The sequence below is a fragment of the Syngnathus typhle genome, linkage group LG19 (genome assembly GCF_033458585.1).
Source record: "Syngnathus typhle isolate RoL2023-S1 ecotype Sweden linkage group LG19, RoL_Styp_1.0, whole genome shotgun sequence".
NCBI classification, from domain to species: domain Eukaryota; kingdom Metazoa; phylum Chordata; class Actinopteri; order Syngnathiformes; family Syngnathidae; genus Syngnathus; species Syngnathus typhle.
Window position 1 is genome coordinate 4,909,253 of NC_083756.1, and position 18,434 is coordinate 4,927,686.

General features: G+C 57.6%; 1 protein-coding gene across 11 annotated transcripts in view; it reads left to right on the forward strand.

Moving 5' to 3' along the window:
* The window catches only part of LOC133144022 (histone-lysine N-methyltransferase 2C-like), a 31,905-nt gene extending 13,973 nt beyond the window's left edge, over window positions 1–17,932 (forward strand). For 3 of the 11 annotated variants that reach the window (XM_061266369.1, XM_061266368.1, XM_061266375.1), the window contains 52 exons: window positions 6–59; window positions 196–298; window positions 477–556; window positions 620–730; window positions 930–1,034; window positions 1,109–1,197; window positions 1,265–1,406; window positions 1,593–1,736; window positions 2,037–2,069; window positions 2,134–2,220; window positions 2,286–2,561; window positions 2,728–2,801; window positions 2,871–3,071; window positions 3,248–3,352; window positions 3,882–4,401; window positions 4,501–5,168; window positions 5,384–5,590; window positions 6,032–6,330; window positions 6,391–6,539; window positions 6,612–7,004; window positions 7,144–7,523; window positions 7,728–7,818; window positions 7,899–8,291; window positions 8,364–8,478; window positions 8,683–8,749; window positions 8,938–9,001; window positions 9,085–9,317; window positions 9,392–9,679; window positions 10,007–10,114; window positions 10,437–11,243; window positions 11,354–11,746; window positions 11,892–12,053; window positions 12,305–12,597; window positions 12,662–12,837; window positions 12,922–13,034; window positions 13,104–13,232; window positions 13,304–13,346; window positions 13,415–13,539; window positions 13,959–14,033; window positions 14,116–14,295; window positions 14,448–14,563; window positions 14,771–14,966; window positions 15,060–15,269; window positions 15,454–15,782; window positions 15,857–15,969; window positions 16,030–16,166; window positions 16,335–16,462; window positions 16,534–16,735; window positions 16,809–16,925; window positions 17,062–17,135; window positions 17,218–17,326; window positions 17,411–17,932. In XM_061266369.1, the coding sequence (XP_061122353.1) occupies window positions 6–59; window positions 196–298; window positions 477–556; window positions 620–730; window positions 930–1,034; window positions 1,109–1,197; window positions 1,265–1,406; window positions 1,593–1,736; window positions 2,037–2,069; window positions 2,134–2,220; window positions 2,286–2,561; window positions 2,728–2,801; window positions 2,871–3,071; window positions 3,248–3,352; window positions 3,882–4,401; window positions 4,501–5,168; window positions 5,384–5,590; window positions 6,032–6,330; window positions 6,391–6,539; window positions 6,612–7,004; window positions 7,144–7,523; window positions 7,728–7,818; window positions 7,899–8,291; window positions 8,364–8,478; window positions 8,683–8,749; window positions 8,938–9,001; window positions 9,085–9,317; window positions 9,392–9,679; window positions 10,007–10,114; window positions 10,437–11,243; window positions 11,354–11,746; window positions 11,892–12,053; window positions 12,305–12,597; window positions 12,662–12,837; window positions 12,922–13,034; window positions 13,104–13,232; window positions 13,304–13,346; window positions 13,415–13,539; window positions 13,959–14,033; window positions 14,116–14,295; window positions 14,448–14,563; window positions 14,771–14,966; window positions 15,060–15,269; window positions 15,454–15,782; window positions 15,857–15,969; window positions 16,030–16,166; window positions 16,335–16,462; window positions 16,534–16,735; window positions 16,809–16,925; window positions 17,062–17,135; window positions 17,218–17,326; window positions 17,411–17,503 (9,899 nt within the window). In that variant the 3' untranslated portion in view covers window positions 17,504–17,932. The remainder of the gene's footprint in view (window positions 1–5; window positions 60–195; window positions 299–476; window positions 557–619; window positions 731–929; window positions 1,035–1,108; window positions 1,198–1,264; window positions 1,407–1,592; window positions 1,737–2,036; window positions 2,070–2,133; window positions 2,221–2,285; window positions 2,562–2,727; window positions 2,802–2,870; window positions 3,072–3,247; window positions 3,353–3,881; window positions 4,402–4,500; window positions 5,169–5,383; window positions 5,591–6,031; window positions 6,331–6,390; window positions 6,540–6,611; window positions 7,005–7,143; window positions 7,524–7,727; window positions 7,819–7,898; window positions 8,292–8,363; window positions 8,479–8,682; window positions 8,750–8,937; window positions 9,002–9,084; window positions 9,318–9,391; window positions 9,680–10,006; window positions 10,115–10,436; window positions 11,244–11,353; window positions 11,747–11,891; window positions 12,054–12,304; window positions 12,598–12,661; window positions 12,838–12,921; window positions 13,035–13,103; window positions 13,233–13,303; window positions 13,347–13,414; window positions 13,540–13,958; window positions 14,034–14,115; window positions 14,296–14,447; window positions 14,564–14,770; window positions 14,967–15,059; window positions 15,270–15,453; window positions 15,783–15,856; window positions 15,970–16,029; window positions 16,167–16,334; window positions 16,463–16,533; window positions 16,736–16,808; window positions 16,926–17,061; window positions 17,136–17,217; window positions 17,327–17,410) is intronic. The other 8 variants (XM_061266373.1, XM_061266376.1, XM_061266374.1 and 5 more) reach the window with 8 other exon arrangements.
* Window positions 17,933–18,434: the final 502 nt, after the last annotated feature.

The window sequence follows — 18,434 nt, forward strand, 5'->3', positions numbered from 1 at the left end:
TCCAGGGAGGCCCGATAATTTGGACATGGCTCAGATCCTCTCCAGGAGCCGCGAAGCAGGTGTGTTCTATGACAGTCGGACTCATAGTCTTGGCCGCCGACTTTTTTCCGCGACCCCGCACAAAAATGGCCGACATCTCCTGAAAATCGGCCCGAAAATTGATCGGTATGAGGGCAAATGGCTTTGTGTGCGCAGACACCAAGACGTACAGTCAGGATGGCGTATGTCTGACCGAGTTGGGCCTCTCTCAGCTGCAGTCGCTGGTGGAACCTTTGACCTCAGCTCGCAGGTACCGCAGGTGAGCAAAGTGACCTCCAATACAGGCCAAAAACGCTTGACTTGAAATGTCCCAGGTCGGAAGGAAAGAAAAGAAAAATATATTTTTACATGGGAACACCTTCACGACCTACAGTCAGATAGATGTATTCGGAGATGCCGAGGAAGTGGTGATCATCATTGTGTCTGTCCACCGTCAGGTACAAACCCAAACTGAAGCTGAGGATCATTAACCAGAACAGCGTGTCCGTCCTGCAGACTCCACCCCACCCAGACGCAGGTGACGCTCACGCACGCGCATACCCTCGTTTGAATGTGCCCCTATGAAGGTGTGCTCGCGCAGGTCACCTGGAGTGTGACCTCAAGTCGGACTCCAGCCCTGAGAGAGAGCTCGCCCTCGATGATGATGTCAGCAAAGACGTGGCCAAGAGGAAGAGGAAGCCATACAGGCCAGGTGAGGAGAAGCTCTACACAAAGTACTCAGTGAACAGTTGGACATGTGCATTCCAAAGTGAACGTAGAAGAAGTAAGAAGCATTAGCTTCGTGCTCGGTTTGCCTCGGGACCGGATGACGTTCACTCTGCGCGATTGCGCGCGGGGGCCTACGCAATGAAGTGTCCATGTATGATCTCACGGAATGCTTCATCTCACAGGCATCGGCGGCTTCATGGTGCGGCAGCGCGGCGGGAAGGCGGGAGGCGCTGCTGTTAAAGGCGGCGGCGAGCAACCTTCCGGCCAGACGCCGCAGGCAGACGAAGGTAACGCGACGTTCGATAGACCGCACGCTTCTCGCCCCGCGTCGTCATCCTCCTCGCCGTTCTCTTGCTCGCAGACGGAGCCGAACGCACCGCAGACAAGGCGAAGAAGAGATATAGAAAGAAGAAGACCAAGCTGGAGGAGGCCTTCCCGTCTTATCTACAGGTAACGCCCGCCCTAGCCCGCGCGCAGTCGCAGCGTTGTGATTGGCCATCCCGCCTCTCCCTTCAAGGAAGCCTTCTTCGGTCGGGATCTTCTGTATCGTATCCGTCAAGTGGACCAGAGGATGCTCTCGGAGGCGGCGAGGATCAGCCAGTCAGGAGCGGTTGACACCCCCTCTGGAAAGCTGATCAAGGCAAAGCAGGAAAGACTCTGTGAGTCACCCCCTGACACACATATATGCAGACACACACACATTTTTACAGAAGATAACGAAAATCAGCCAAGATTTATTGTTGAGAGGCTGACTAATACGGAAGGCGCAACGAGGCCATCACGGGAGAGCCACGTCCCCCCTCCCCCTGCCCTAACCAAGCAACTGCTGGTGTCATGTCTATCAGCAGGCCCGGACATCGGCTCCGTGATCCACGACCCCTTGCTGACCTCTGAGCCGACAGGAAGCGGCGGGCGAGGTCAGAAAGCATTGCACGAAGAACCTCTGGACGCCATCCTAAACCCCGAGCTGGACAAGATGGTGACGGACGGTAAGTTCTAGTTGCTCACATGTCGGTATTGATAAGATGTTAGCGGTACTATTGTAGTACTGCCTATCAGTTAACAAAAAAAAACGCCATAATAATTTTGGGATAAATCCACATTCATGTAAAATAAATAAAGAAAATACTTGAACAAATCACTATTATACCATTGAACATCATACAAGCAATTATTTAGTGTACATCGATCAGTTGTGCCTGGAGTGGAACACTCAGCTGCTGCTCGCCCGCATCGTTCGTAGCCACTGATATGTTTTTTTTACTTTTTTTTATGGGGTCATGTTCCAGGTGCCCTCCTCAGCAAACTGCACAAGATTCCAGGTAGGTGCCCTCAATTCTCACTTGCAGCACGTGTTCACACTTTATGTTTATGACGTGTGCGCAGAGCTGGAAGGGAAAGACGTGGAAGACCTTTTCATTGCCGTGCTCAGCCCAGACAGCAGCCAGCAACACAACCAATACACGCACACGGGTATGTGCGTTCACACACACAGCCCCAGGTGAAAGGCGCATGGTTGACTGCGGCGCGACCCTCAGCAGGCTCCGGCGCTTTTCCTCGTCTGGCTCTGCTGAACGGCCTGGCGGGCCACGCTGCCAAGTCGGACAACGTGCCGGGGGTTCCGGTCTGCGGCGGCACCCCTTGCCCGCTACAGGCTAATCAGGCGGCGGCAGAGGGCGAGCACGACGCCATGTCGACGGCTCAGAGGAGTATGATGAAGTGGGAGAAGGAGGAGGCTCTCGGGGAGCAGGCCACTGTCGCGCCCGTGCTCTATTGTAACACCAACTTCCCCCAGCTGAGGGAGCACTACCCTGGTAAGCGCGCTCACGCATGCTTAGCAAAGTTGCGGTGATCAGATGAAATGGAATGTGGTTGAAATTGAGTGAATTGCTGTGATTGCCATTGACGCACACTTATGTAGGATACTCGCGCTAAGAGCTAGCGTCGGGCTTAGCACTCTTCTTTGCACGTCTTTGTCAGAGTGGTCAACGAGAGTCAAGCAGATCGCCAAGCTGTGGAGGAAGGCTAGCTCGCAGGACAGAGCGCCGTATGTGGTGAGTGCCTCGTCGTCCAGATCGCCGCGCCGGTGCTTGGTCTTGACGATGCCGTGTGGTTTCTCACAGCAACGGGCACGGGACAACCGGGCGGCTCAACGCATCCACAAGGTCCACATGTGCAGCGAGCCTCCGAAGCGCACGCATCCATGTCCACCGCCGCCCCAGGTGCCCTATGACACCGGCTGCCCGGACGCCGCCGACTCGGCTCTCCGGGATCCGTTCAGGCCCAGAGAGTCAGAGCAGGAGCAGGAGTGGAGGTTGAGACAGGTGAGTGGGGGCCGCATGGTCGTCAGCATGGGGGGTGGGGGTGCAGTTGTTGTCATAGTAACCGCGGTGACGACGACAACGATGATGATGATGTTACTGCTGCTGACGCTTGTGTGAACGGTGCCGAGCGTCGCTCCTGCCTCCTCTACTAATGTCTCTGATGTGTCATTGAAAAGGGAGAGGTAAAAGACAGATGGCGAGCCGGTAAGAAGAGGCAGGAAAATACAGATAAAGATTGTCCCTTCCAGGCATCTGTAGCAGGAGGTGGCAAAGAGGCTCTGGTAAGCTCTCCAGGTGAACCCTTCCTGCCGTCCTGCATCCGTGACCCCCTGAAATCCTCTTCCGGCGTCGTCAATGACCGCGGAGCCGCTTGGCTCGCCCCCTCTGGTGGCCAAGCGTCCCCCTCGTCATCATCCGCATGACTGACCGCCACGGCGGCTCTGCGGTAATCACGGGATTGACTTCCCGAGCCGCCGCCTGAGGATTTCAGTCTCATGGCTGCAGGCGTGTTTCTCGCTGAGAGCGGCTTCAGTTCTCGCAATCCCGCCCAGACGCGTTGAGGTGAAGCTGTGAGCCCTCCGTGTCCGCCACGCGGCTCCTGTCAAATTTTGGGTCGTGGGGATGGGAGGGCTTCTCCACCGGAGAGCAGGACCACCTGCCGGGATTGTCTGGGGCTCCACGTCCTGCCTGAGTGATGTCGTGTTCTTGCATGCATGCGCACACTCAAGTAGCTTGGGGTCTTGAGCGCGAGAATGGAAACAGGGGTGTCTCTGGCCTGACGTGCGCAATGCCACTCTGTCTTGTCCTCAGCAAATGCGGCAGAAGAGCAAACAAATGGCCAAGATAGAAGCCAGTCAAAAGCTGGAGCAGGTAAAGAGCGAGCAGCAGCAGCTGCTGCTGCAGCAGCAGCAGCTGCTGCTGCAGCAGCAGCGGCAGCTCTTGGCCAATCAGCGGCCGGACGCCTCGCCGGACGCACGCCCACGTCACCACCTCCTCCAAGGCTCGTCGCTGGCTGATGACGTCTTTCTCAGACCGCAAGCGCCACCCCCTTCCGGATGCGCGTCACTTCCGCACTCCCCCCGCTCCCCTCACTCCTCCTCCTCCCCCCTCCAGCAGCTCCCCAACTCCCCTCAGATGTTTTCCCCTCCATCGTCCCGTCCGGCCTCTCCCTGGGACCCTTACAGCAAGCCGGTGGGGACCCCTCGGCCCACCTCCGTTCAGCACTGCCCCCCCCTCAGCATCTCCCCTGCTCGCGACACCTCAGGGTCTCCAGCGCCATCACCCGATTTCAAAGCCTCCGATGCTTCCCGCGCACTTGCCCTCCAGACTGGTAAGCCCCCGCCCTCCCACGCCTGGCAGTAGCGCACCCCATCATCTTCTACCTCCGAAACGCTCCTCTTTTTTTCCTTTTTCTCATTTTCCCATTCAGGTCCGCAGCACAGCAAAGCAGCTATGAAGAGCCCCCCCTCGGCCTCACAGGTGTACCACAGGTCTCTGGTCCAAGGGGGCACCTTTAAAGCCCCCATGGCCCCCCAAAACCAGCTGCAGCAGGACTCTTTTTGTGTCACGGCGCCGGGAGCCAGGAGGGAGCCATCTAGACCGGCAGACCTCGGCCTCCCGCAGTCTCAGGACCCCGCCTTTCATTCAGGGATGGGCTCCCCTCGGCGTGGCCCATACGCCCCTGCGCCAGGCACCCCCAGGTTGGACTGTAACCTCCCAATGGCCCAGTCCTTGGTCCAGCAGTCGGCTTTGCCCGAGGCCTACACCAACCCTTCGAGCTCGTATCTCACGAACGCGCTGCCCGCGCTACGCCCCGACCACTTGAAGATGGCGAGCGCCTCGCCTTCCCACCACGTGTCGGAACCCCATCCCCCCCTTCCCGTGCACTTCACTCGATCGCCGGGTGGCACCGTGACCTCCGACCCCTACGCCAAAGCTCCTGGGACGCCGCGCCCCTCGCCGGACCATTATGCCCAGCGACCCTCCTCCCCCGACCTTCAGAAGCCCCTAGAAGCCCTCGGGCAGACCCTAGTGGAGACCTCGGCTTCTCAATTCATGAGATCTCCACTCGGCGGGGAAACAGCGACCCGCAAGCAGGTAACGGCCCCTGCGGCGGGTCGTGTTGAGTTGTGTGTCGCTCGCTCCTGCGTGTCAACCACAACGTTTTGCATGACGCGTTGCTTGACAAATTGGTCTGACCAAGGGGAAGTTTTTTCATAAAACACGCCAATTTAAGCCTGGGCCTCTACGGCCGTAGTTTGGATGGGTGACGTGACACGACATTGAAATAAAGTGGTGGTTGTCATTGTCAGTCGCAGCAGCGGGACTCCTTTGTTGGGACGTCCGGGAGGAGCCTGGCCCTGGAGTGCGCCGAGACGTCCGAGCACAGGACGGCGGCAGCTCACGTGGGCTCCGGAGCCTCGCCGACCGACGAGACGACAACCGGCGACGAGACTTCGTTGGGAGGACCAATGGCCTTGCTCCCGCAGCTCGGCGACTCAGAGGAGAAGCTGAGACAGGTGCGACTGCTCTCCTTTCGGCATGTCGTCCTTGGCCTGCGTGCACTACTTATACTGGCCTTGTTAATCATGCCATTTCAACCACTGGCTTGCACTGCTTGCATGACCTTTCCTAGTAGGACATTTGCATGTTGCTCATCACTCAAGTGCTGAATATTAAAATTCTCCAGTGGTACTCGTAGCATGCGGTTGTGAACCGGTTGCCCTACTAGTACAAGAACGAAAGGCATGTCCTGCAATCCACTACCATTTGAGCAACTCCTTGATATAGAGCTTCAGAAGCCACTTCTCCTTCCTAGTCAGCATACATCCCTACTACATGGGCCTACTTGTGTTCTCACGGCACAAAAATGTCATTCTCGTGCTTAAGTAGAACGAGCGTAGTCACCCTATGTGTGCGTGCAAATACGTGGCGACTACTTCAGCGAGATGTCTGACCAGGATGCCGAAACGTCTGCGCTCGTGCAGCGTCAGAGGCTGCGTCAGCTCATCCTGAGGCAGCAGCAACAGAAGAGCGCCCTGCGGCAGGAGAAAGGTCTACGGGAGGCCGGACCCTCACCATCCATACCTGCTTCCGGTGTGCCGACACCCCATCGCTGGCCCATCGCCCCGCCGAGGGACGCCTTGGGACGGCCTCCGCCGCCTTACCCCGGCACGCCGCATTTGCCGGGAGAACAGCTGCGAGGTCTGACCTCGGCCAACATGGCTCCGTTTCCCCCGCAGAGAGGAATGCCCTTGAGGTGAGAGGAGTTTGTCAAACGCGTGCGGGTCAGCATGATGAGCGCGTTTGCCGTCTTCAGGTTTTTTCCGCAAGACTCTTTCCCGCATAGCAACGCCGGAGGAGGAGCTCCCGCCGTCGCCCCCGCCCAATTGAGGAAGCCGCTTCCCAGTGAGCTGATTGTCATCCGTCCGGTGACCGCCGCTGGCCCGCACCCTCACGTCTTGTCAGGTGAGACGAGTGCTTGACGCTTTTGGCTCATGGTGCGCGCGCCGCTAATGGAAGTGTTTTGTGCGAGAGCAGCCGCCCCCCAGGCCTTTCCCGTCCCCTGCGCTCTCCCCGTGCAGCAACACAGCATCCTGGGTCAACCCTACATCGAGCTTCGCCATCGCGCTCCAGAGAACCGGCTGAGAATGCCCTTCTCCCCCGCGGCCGAGGAGGCCCCGCCCGGCACGCGCCTGGGGGAAACTGCGGTCGGCCAGCCTGTGCTCCTGATGGTGCAACTGAACCAGCAGGATCAGCGGAACCTGGTCCACACGGCGGCGCCGGCCCTGGCTCAGGGCCATGACGTGGCACTCCAGGGTGCCGAGGGCATCGAGGAGCACTTGGAAGGCGTGGAGTCGGCTGTCAAAGATCTGGAAGACGTGGAAGTGAAAGACCTAGTTGACCTCAGTCTCAACCTGGATCCCGAAGATGGTAAGAATCGCTGTCTCGAGACAGTTATTGTTGCTGATTTTTTTTGTGTGAGGATTTGTATGAGAACGCCGATGTAGACTAAACGCCCAAGATTTGCCTTATTGGGCCTCAACTGAAGGCGAGCACTTGTCCACTTCAGGCAAAGAAGACTTGGACCTGGGTCCGAACGACCTCCACCTCGATGACTTCCTGCTGTTGGGGAAGTTTGACCTGATCGCTTACGCTGACCCCGAGCTCAACCTGGAGGACAAGAAAGACATGTTCAATGAAGAGCTCGACCTAGGGGAGTCTGTAGGCGAGCCGAAGAAGGTGGCACCCCGAAAGGACAGCCTTGTCGACTCTGCGGTTCCGGTCAAAGAAGAAAATGAAGAGGGTGTCCAGGCGGATCCTCCAAACCGGTCTGCTCCCCCTCCTCCGCCTGTGCATCCTCAAAAGATTCCTGGACCGGATGGAGCCTTTGGACTAGCTGCGGCGGCTTCTGGGGCTGAGGCAGCAGGATTGAGCCAGCTTGCCTCCAAGGTAGGCAATAACAGTTCATGAATCCCTTGAATGCACACTAACATATTTCCTTGGCACCATTAAGACGGCACCAGAAAATTGCTTTTAGAATAGTTACAGCTTTGGCCGCTGCGCTTTTTTCTCAAGTAATGGGCAATGGGTTAAGCCCAAAAATTGCCATGTATGGGTGTGATGTATTTAAAAAGTGTCATTATTTCCCCTCAGGGAAAGTTGGGGCAGTCCGTTTGTGGTTCTGGGCTTTTGCAGGCCAATGTAAAGGCTCCACCTTGTTCCCTGACCCCGCCGCTGGCTCCAGGTGAATCCCGACTCAGGATGTGACTTGTCTCAGCTTGGGAGCGGAACTCAGCTGTGATCCCCATATTTGTGCTTCTCCAGGTCCGCAGTCCGGCTTCCGGCAGAGCGTGGCGGGACCCTCATCGGCTTACCTGGCTCCTCACCCGCCGCCCTCTCGGCAAACTAGCGCTCCTCACGCTCCTCTGGGGCTGCCTCTTGGCTCCGGGCCTCACTCGCTGTCCCTCCAACTCTCCCAGCCTTGCCCGCTCATCAGCCCTCAAGCTCAGCCCCTTCAGCCACCGTGCTCCAGAGAGGAAGTGTCTCCTCTGGGCCAGGACCTGAGTCAGAGCAATGGCAAACATCTCCTCCTGGAGGAGCAGCCTCTCCTGCTGCAGGACCTCCTGGACCAGGAGCGCCAGGAGCAGCAGCAGCAGAAACAAATGCAGGCCCTGATCAGGCATAAGTCTACCCCGGAGCCCGGAATCCCGGATCTGGGTGAGCCAACGACCGAGCCGTGACCTACGCACGCGTTTGCTGTCGTGTTGCAATGAACGTCTGTGTGTGCAGTGGACTTTGACTCCGTTTCGGACCCCATCATGAAGGCCAAGATGGTGGCTCTGAAAGGCATCAATAAGGTCATGAGCCAAGGTAGCCTGGGCCTCAACAACATGGTCATCAACAGGTATGAGGGCTCTATCCTCTGTGTTAGGGTTCAAGAAACATTCAACCCCAAGAAGCTAAAATCTAATATCCAACACACGCGCAAAAGCGATTGCTGCCATAAAATATTTGAATTTTGGCAAGGCAGGCCAACAGAGGCCTTTCTGACCCTGACGGCTCACCGATGACTCTCACCTGACTGTTTGCTGCTTTTGACGCCTTCTAGGTTTCATCAGGCTCCAGCCGCCGCCACTCCTGAGGCCACAAGTCAGCCGCCTGCTCCAGTGGCCCAGGTGACACACTCCCATACAAACACACATGGGGATTTTAGCAAGAAACAGATGAGACACACATGATTAGCTTTAGCGGGTCACATAAAATAACATGCCGGGTGGGCTGTGCGCATTTGCCACCAGTAGACACACCAAAATCTCCAAAGTTTGCCAAATCCTGAACCCGGAAGTGTCTTGTCTCCCGTCAGGGCGCCAACTTGAACGCTCAGCTGGCGCGGCCCAACCCACCCAGCTTTGGACCGGGCTTCGTCAGTGAGTTCCTCCCCGTGTTAAATAGTTGCGGTGCCGCTTTGCTAGTCAGTGACGCCACGCGCCTGCGCGCACGCGTCCCACAGATGACTCTCAGAGGCGTCAGTATGAAGAGTGGTTGGGGGAGACGCAGCGGCTCCTGCAGATGCAACAGCGCCTCCTGGAGGAGCAGCTCGCCGCCCACCGCAAGACCAAGAAGGCGCTGTCGGCCAAACAAAGGACGGCCAAGAAAGCGGGTCGCGAGCCGGCCGAGGACGACGCCGCCCAGCTACGCTACGTTGTCGAGCAGCAGGCCGCCGTCCAGAAGCAGCTGGAACAGGTCAGCGCTCTTTTTCAACCGTAACCCTAACCACCGGTCGGCGACTTTCTCAAATGGTGTCTGTTGCGTTTAAGATCCGGAAGCAGCAAAAAGATCACACGGTGCTCATTGAGGACTACAGGAGCGGCCAGCGGCAGCAGAGGGCCCCCCCAACGTCACCCCCTGCCGTGCTGCCCCAAAATGCGCCACCTTTACCGAGCGGCGTTCAGAAGGTCCCCCCCACTTGGTCGGCGCCCCTGATGCCGCCCGCCCTCCCGACGGTCCCTCAAGCTCCGGCCACGGTTCCTGGGCTCCCGGTTCCGGCGTCCGGTTTTGCCTCCGGTGGCATCGGGGGTAGTGACCTATCGGTCCCGACGCCTCAGGTAAACAGACTGGCAATCAAATGACAGTCCACCCCTAGTTTTTCACCAACCAGCAACACATCCAAACAGCAATCTTCATAGACACGCGATCAGTTTCTCTGCTCTGTGGCTTCCTGGACTTGACTTGCTTGTTTTGGCTACTCAATTGCACGGCATGGATTCCATAAAGGATCGGTGCTTGTCGTGGCGCCGTGTGTGACACATCGGGACGTGCCTGTGTTGTGTAAAAAGTCATCCAAATGTGTGACGTGACAAGTAGGGGAGGGCACGAACCGTGACCAGGTTGCAGACATTCAGTCAGCTTTCCTGTTCCTTCTGTTCCTGTAGGTCAAATTTGATGACAACAACCCCTTCAGTGAGGGTTTCCAGGAAAGGGAAAGGAGGGAAAGACTGAGAGAACAGCAAGAGCGACACAGAGTGCAACTCATGCAAGGGGTGAGCACGCACACACACACACGCACACACACACACACGCACACACACACACGCACACACACACATACACACAAAACTTTTGAACAGCAAACATAAAAGTTCTTTTCTGGATGCAACAAAACATTTTTTTTTGACTCCGCCTGTTTGAGTCCTCCCGGTATTCACGAAATGAAAAGACCAATTGAACTTCGCCACCTGCATCCAGCCCAAAGTTCCTTCTACTTGTATGCCTCGGTATCATTTAATCGCGCGCAGTAAGCTGTCAGGAGTAAGACTGTGCCGCGTTTATTTGGCATGTCCTTCATGGAACCTTCTGTCTCAGGTGGAGCATCATCGGCTGTTGCAGCAGCACAGGCTGGATGCGGACCAGCAAGGCGGAGCACGGCTGTGTCCCGCAGGGCCGGCAGTCGCCACCGGGTCCCTTGGCCCAGCCCCCGCCGAAGACGCTCTCTCCCAGATAGCCTTCTTCAGTTCCGAGCTGCCCCAGGACTTCCTCCAGTCTCCCCCTGGCGCCCGACCACCTGCGCCGGGGGCCCAGGCGGCAGTACCGTTCCCTGCGCCCCAGCAGGGCTTTACCGGAGGACTGCACCCGCACGGGGCCGGCATCTCCCCGGAGCGATTCGCGAGGGTCTTGCCCTTGGAGGTGGCGCAGACTAAAGCAAGGGCCGCCGGAAGTCCAGCTCAGGTCCGCCCGTTGGGCACCCCTCCGACGCCGCCCAGTCAAGCCGCTCAAGGCCATCATCCGTTCAGTCCCGACTCTGCCTTCTCCTCGCCATCAACCGCCCTCTGCGCCCCCTTCTCCTCGTCCTCCCTCTCTCAGCTCTACGCCGACATCCTGCCCGACGACGGCCCCAAAAGGAAAAAGAGGAGCAGCGTCAACCGGGACAGTGGTGCCGGGACGCCGCTGTACGCTCACTCTGACATCGCAGACTCGGCCGACACGTCCTGTTCCACCCCCGCACGGGGCATCGCCGAGCCGACTGACTCTAACTTTCCCTCGTCGGCTTTGGCGCCGTCCTTGGAGCTGGAGAGGCAGCTGTCTGTGTGCTCGACGGCCCGGGAGAGAGGCGGTCTCACGGGCGCAGACCGTCCGAAAGCCTTCCTGCGCGGGAGCCGCGTGGAGGTCAAGGTGGGTCATGTCACCTGACTTAATCGTACGTTATCCCCCAGCCGCGTCTTTTAGAACAACTCGCCCAGTTCAGACTGGATGGCCTTAATCTTTCCTGTGTTTCCCCCCAGGAGGAGCGCGAGGAGCGGGGCGATCCGGTCCAGTCGCAGTGCGCCTCCCCTCTTCACGACCCCGGGAAGGAGCTCCTCCGCCACCTGCTCAGAGAAAAGGCCTCGCCCCATCAGACGCCATCGCCCGGCACCCACGGCCCGCTCACCATCTCTGGCGAAAGCCTGCGCTCCGAGGATGAGGACGGCAGCGCATTCCACGACAACGTGTCGACGTACGCTCTGATCTCAGACGTCCTGGACTCGTCGACCAGCAAGAAGCTCTGCAAGCGAGCGGCTGCGCGGCCCGACAAAGACAAAAGTCTGAGCAAGTGCAAACAGAGGCGACGAGAGGACGAGGACGCTCTCGACTGCTCGTCTTCTCCCTCGGAGCGGTCGGTGACGCACCTCACGCAGGTCAGCTGGCAGCAGGCTACCTTCATTTGTCATTTGCATGACTCAGAAAGACGAGGATTCCGAACGATGGGATGCTCTGCAGCCGCTTGTTTGGAATTGGAAGAAGCGTGGCCGGATTTGTAATGTTACTTTTTGGTGCCCTCAGCTCTCGGCGCTGCCCCTGATGGAACCCGTTCTGGTTCTGGACCTGAGCCCTTTCCCCCCGTACGGCAGCTCGTCTTTGGGCCGAGTCTCCAGGTTGAGCGGCTCCTTCGGCAATGCCTGCCTGGACGGAGTGGCCGACTACTACGCGCAACTGGCGTGCAAGGTAGGAGGAAATTTTGGGGCGCTCCAATTTTTGATTCGAGGGCTGGCTGTTTGCACAGTTGTTTGCAAAAACAGAGCATTATTTATTGATCACATGAGTGCTCGTGCTAATGGCTAACAGCGGCAATCCAACAACTTCACACGATTCATTTGTTGGGCAAATTTGCTTTGCTACTTCCATCGTCCAAACAGTTTGAGCAAGTGATTTGGGCGAAAAGCCAAATGCGCGTCTTCCATATGTAACATTTGCAGAACATCCTGGGAAACCCCCCCACCCCTCCGGCCTCGCTGCCGCCCACCCCCCCTCCGCAGAAGCTGCTCAACGGCTTCGCCACAGCGGAGGAAGTGAGCAAACAGGACAGCGAGCGCACCGCATCTTGCGACGGTCCAAAATGCGGCGGTGGTGCCGTGGGGCCTGACCTCGCCCCGTCCGGTGCGCCAGTCAAATCCAAGGGCGAAGCGCTCCGGCGGGCCGCCCGGACTGCCGACGTCGATGTGCCCGCTTCCCTGCCCACGCCGCCCCACAACAACCAAGAAGAGCTACGGTGACGCCAGCCGCCTGGCCCGCTTGCGGACACCTCACTCACTCTGCCTCTTTTGTCCAATCAGTATCCATGACTCGTCTCCGTGCGCCAGCCCGGACGGCTTTGTTCCGTCCTCGTCCCCCGAGAGCACGGTTGACGCCGAGGTCAGTAGGTATCCCGACCTGTCGTTCGTCAAGACGGAGGCCCTGTCCCCCTGCCCGTCGCCACCAATTCCCATCGTGCCCTGCTCCTGGGGCAAAGGTCGGTCCTGCGGAGCGTCATCGACGGCTTCCCGTCCCGCGAGCCGTTTCCCTTCGACTCATTTGTGCCACTGGCTTTTTTCAGGCTCTGCGCTGAAGCGGGAAGTCAAGACTGAGGCCGGTCAGCAAGCTCCTCCCTCCTGCTCCGACGCAGATCTGGTTCCCATCGCCATCACCTTAAACTCGACCGCCTCACAGGTGTGCCCCTTTCCCGAGTCGTCCTTTGACGCTCGCTGCTTTCCTCTGACGATGCGGCTGTCTTTCCAGAATGTTCTCAGAGTTATGGCAGCGGTGGCAAAGCTGCTGCGGTTGCCCGCCCCCATCAACTACCAGCTGAGTCGCGCTTCGCTCGTCCCGCCCGCCCTGGTGGCCGGAGTCTCGGTGCCGCTGCCTCAGGTGCCATTCCGCTCCGAGCGCATAAATGCACTCGTCTGCTTTTACTCAGTCATGCACGTTTGCCTCTGTAGGCCTCAGCAAGCAGCATGCAGCAGAGGACAGCACCACCAACTGGTCTGTATGCTTCCTTTTGTATGCGTGCGTGTGTTATCACGTGACCTCTCAAGTAGCCTTTGGTCCAGGTGCCAGGTTGGACTCGATCCAACACAACGTGGGCAGCGCTCCCGCCGTCTCCATCCCGCCGTCGTGTGGCTTCTGCAAAGTGTTGCTGGGCAACGGAGTCCGCAAAATCCATGAGGCCAAACAAGTAAGATGCTGTCCAAACAGCAGTTTTGATGCTCGATGCCGGGCCGGTGGCTAGCCAACTATTCCAGCAAAAATATGACTGACTGATACCAAAATCCAAGACATTTCTAAAAGCACTGTGGTTAAACGTTAACTGCAACTCGACTGCATTTCAGAAATGTACTGAACCAGTTTAAAAAAAACAATCATACCTCTAAAGGGAGCTGGCGTAATACTTTAAAAATCCAAGTTCAAACTGTCAAACTTTCTAAGTAGAACTACAACTACTGATGACTAATAATATCTTAAAAATTGGCGCATGTTGCGACAGTCACAGTGTTAATAAAAAAATTCTGACCGATGTAATTCAATGTTGGAAAACATTTGACTCTGATGAAGTCCGAGCTCGACGTGCTTGAATGCAACTGTTGTTTGTTGCAGGAGGGTGGATCCAGTCTGCTGTTCTGCAGCCCCACCTGCTCGGCACTCTACTCGTCCGGACCAAAGGCGGCCGAGGTGAGGCGGGGTGTGGCGCCCGAATGCGAGCTGCGATGGGCTGACGAGCCATGACATCATGTCTACGTTGTTGTGCCCCCAGTGCGCCGCTCCGCTCCTTCCTCAACACCGCTACGCCAACAACATGTCGTCCTTTGCCGTCCACTCGCTCCCCGCCACACCACTGACCCCCTCCCGGACTGCCGCCGCCTCCCCGCCCCCCCGCTTCCCTTCTGCTTCTGCCATCACAATGGAGACCAAACCCCGCCTGGACGGCCTCAAGGTGGGAAACGTTTTTGGCACGGCACTCTGCCGGCTCACCAAGCCCCGCTAACCCTAAAACCTAACCCCATGTCTATGGTGCAATGTTCTTATACAATACGAACGCTGCTGTTTTGTTGCCGCCAATGTCATTTTGCTGTCCGCCTTTGACAGGTGAAGGTGAAACTAAAGCCCCACCCCCACGCCTTCTCCGAGGCTGACTGTCAGCGCGCTAAGCGAACAAAGAGTTTGCGCTGGCGCCGCTGGAATGTCAACGTGGCTTTGACCAGGTGAGTGGCGCCGTCGCGTCACCCCTCACAATCCTACGTGTGCATGTTCACATTTTGACACCGGGGTATACCCACTCTAAGTCCGACGCTGGTTTAGACACGACAAGATGCCGCGTAACAGTAAAACCGTCCGACCCCATCGTGCACCTTTTCAAATCATGGCACGTGACATTTGATGCACCGGGCCTCAAGCCGTCTCCTCCGCAGCAGGGGCCCCGTTTCCGACAAGGCTGTCGCCGTGCCGACCGAGGAGGAAGCGGATGTGTTGTTGAAGAAGCTGGGGGCGTGTCTTCGGCCCGACCCCTTTCCCGCGGACCAGCGCAGGTGTTGCTTTTGTCACCAGCAGGGCGACGGAGAAACCGACGGAGCCGCCAGATTGCTCAACCTGGACTTGGATTTGTGGGTAAGTGTGCCCCGTGCAGTATCATCGGGCTCGTCACGCGCCAGCGCCGTGACGACACGGTTGCACTTTGCCCCCCCCCCCCCCCCCCCTCAGGTGCACCTGAACTGCGCTTTGTGGTCCAGCGAGGTGTACGAGACTCAGGCGGGCGCTCTGATTAATGTGGAGTTGGCGCTGCGCCGGGGTCTGACGCTGCGATGCGCCCATTGCCAGCAAACGGGCGCAACCAGCGGCTGCAACCGGCTGCGCTGCACCAACACCTACCACTTCACCTGCGCCATCAGGGCACACTGCACCTTCTTCAAGGTAAGAAAGAGAATAGAAGCTTGGAGGGCAAGCATTGACGCAAGAACGTCTCTCCCCATCACGCATGGAACAAAAAAAAAAAACCCATTCGGATAAGAACTGAGACGATGCGCGTCCTCTTATCCTGTGGCCAAGCTCGAACCGGCGGCAAAACGTGTCTTGTGGCGCGCACGTGTGTGTACAGGACAAGACCATGCTGTGCCAGCTCCACCGGCCCACGTTGTCAGGCCCGCCCCCCGAGCCCTGCGCATGGCCGCGCCACCCCTACGACTCGGAGCTGCGCTGCTTCGCCGTGTTCCGCCGCGTGTACGTGCAGCGGGATGAGGCGCGGCAGGTGGCGGCCATGGTGCAGCGCGGCGAGCAGCGGCACAGCTTCCGCGTGGGAAGCCTTCTCTTCTGCGCCGTGGGCAGGCTCCTGCCGCGCCAGATGAGCGCCTTCCACGACCGTGCCGCCATCTTCCCCGTTGGCTACCACGCCAACCGCATCTACTGGAGCATGCGCCACAGCAACAGGTAATGCGCGCATGGTGCTTGTAAAAATTCCGTTTGCTTCAAACAACCAAAGAAAACAAACATGTGACCTCTAGGCGCTGCAAGTACATGTGCTTCATCGAGGAGCAGGAGGCGCGGCCACTTTTCAAAGTCAAGGTGGTGGAGAACGGCTACAACGACCTCGTCCTGACGGCGCCCACGCCCAAAGGTAACGTCGGTCCGCCCGTCCTGTGCTGTTCACGCTCACATGCGTCCACCCTCCCCGCAGGCGTGTGGGACCAGATTCTGGAACCGGTGGCTCGGCTCAGAAGCTCCAGCGGAATGCTCAAACTCTTCCCGGACTTCTTGAAAGGAGAAGACCTCTTTGGAATTAGCGCTTCGGCCGTCTGCAGGATCATCGAGTCGGTACGCGTTGTGCTCCAAATTACATCATGCGAGCCCAGCTTAGGAAGTAAAACACTTTGGAACAGCACCCGCTTGTTCTGTCGCACGCTTGTGAGCAGCGTGAAAGGAGCTGCCAACACGCCTGAGGCGCGATAGTGACTGCCTGTGTGTGCGCGCGCGTGTCCGTAGTTGCCAGGCGTGGAGGCATGCGAACGCTACACCTTTCGTTACGGCCGCAACCCGCTGATGGAGTGGCCGCTGGCCTTCAACCCGTCCGGCTCGGCGCGCTCAGAGCCCAAAGTCAGCCAGGCCAAGAGGTAGCACGCCGCGCATCCCCCCCCGCGCACTTCCCTCTGCTTGACAATGACGCGTGTGCTTTTCCCGCTAGGCCGTACCTGTTGACCAGCATGGCTCCGCGCTGCCAGGGCTCGGTGGGCTCCATCGTGGGCGCGGTTCCGGGCGTGATCTCGCTGTCGCCAGGCGAGACTGTGGCGGGCACTCACCAGGGGCGCCACTCCAAGCTGGCGCAGTACCGCCGCATGAAGGCCGATTGGAAGACGAACGTCTACCTGGCGCGCTCACGCATCCAGGTAAGTCCCGCCGCCACCGATGTCAACTGTCCGAGCGAGGCAGGGCACCGAGTCACCGCTTGTTTGCGTGCAGGGCCTGGGGCTGTACGCCGCCCGGGACATCGAGAAGTGCACCATGGTCATCGAGTACATTGGCGCCATCATCAGGAGCGAAGTGGCTGACCGCAAGGAGAGACTCTACGAGAGTCAGGTGACCTTGCCCGCCCACATTTGTACAGGCCCTTCCTTATTTTAGCCATGGGAGAAATGTTGAGCATGAAATCAGCAAACTGCCACAGAGGGTGTCTGAGCGCGTGCACGTCCTCACTCTTGTCTCACGTGCGCAGAACCGAGGCGTGTACATGTTCCGAATCGACAACGACTACGTGATCGACGCTACCATCACTGGAGGACCCGCCAGGTGCGAGGGTGCCGCTCTGTGGTGGCAGCCGCCGCTCGCCACCACCACTGATCCCGCCTGTGCCCGTGCTTGCCATTGATAGGTACATCAACCATTCGTGTGCGCCCAACTGTGTGACGGAGGTGGTGAGTGTGGAGAAAGAGAACAAGATCATCATCAGCTCCTGCCGACGCATCCAGAGGGGAGAGGAGGTAGGTGGGGCCGCCATCCTTTGCGCTGCCGCACGCCGTTCTTACTCAACGCCGTCTGTCCTTCTGCGCGCGCGTGTACGTCAGCTGTCCTACGACTACAAGTTTGACCTGGAGGACGACCAGCACAAGATTCCCTGTCACTGTGGCGCCTTCAACTGCCGCAAGTGGATGAACTGAGGTTTGATTGGCGGTCAGGCAGGCAGGCGACCAAGAGGCTGGTCCTCTGCGTGTAAATGTGTACAAAGAGCAGAAGATGATTTGTTGCAAAGATTTTTTGCTTTGATTTTTGTATTTATTACTGAAAGAACTTATTTTCTAATAGCACTCCTTTGCGCCGGGTGCCGAGTGGCAGCATGTAAATAGTCCAGCAAAAAAGAAAAACATTTAAAGAAAAAAAGAAATCAACACTTTGGATGAGAGGCCATTTTGAATTTTTGTTCATTGGCCCCGGTGTTCTTTTTATTTTGTCTGTGATCATGCCCCCACCTGTTTTTTTTTTACTCTACAGTGTGATGATTATGAAATGAACTTTGTTTTGGGAGGTTAGTGGAGCCTGATTTTGAAACATTTTCAGAAAATAAAATACTTTACATCTTAAAAAGCAAAGCCCATTGCGTTGGTATTGGCACAACAACACAACTACAACTTTGCTAAACTTTTAAAATTCTTTTTAAGTAGCAAAATTGCCAAACGAGAGAAATTTGATTTTGCAGATCTAACACGAGGAAAGTCGATTACGCAACGTGCACTGTCAAAATTTTCACATTTTTGCATGCTTGTGCGTCCACATTGAGCCTCCTGTTAGCTTTTGTGTGCACAGAGCGCCCCACGCCACCGCCGAGGAGAACTCACTGTGGCTCGTCGCACGCGACCCCAGCAACGCACAGCGCAGCAACAACTTCATAGAGTCCAACGACGATGACGACAGCGAGGAGGATTAAATGGCTCGGTCAAACGGGAAGTTCTTGCGGCGACCCATCCTAATGTGAGGACTTCTTCACCGTGGAGCGGCTCTCCGACAGCTAGAACAACCTCAATGCCAATTGCAGGCCCGTTACCCCCTCAGCCACGCCCTCTCCAGCCCGTTGAGCGAGCGGGAAGACGTCGC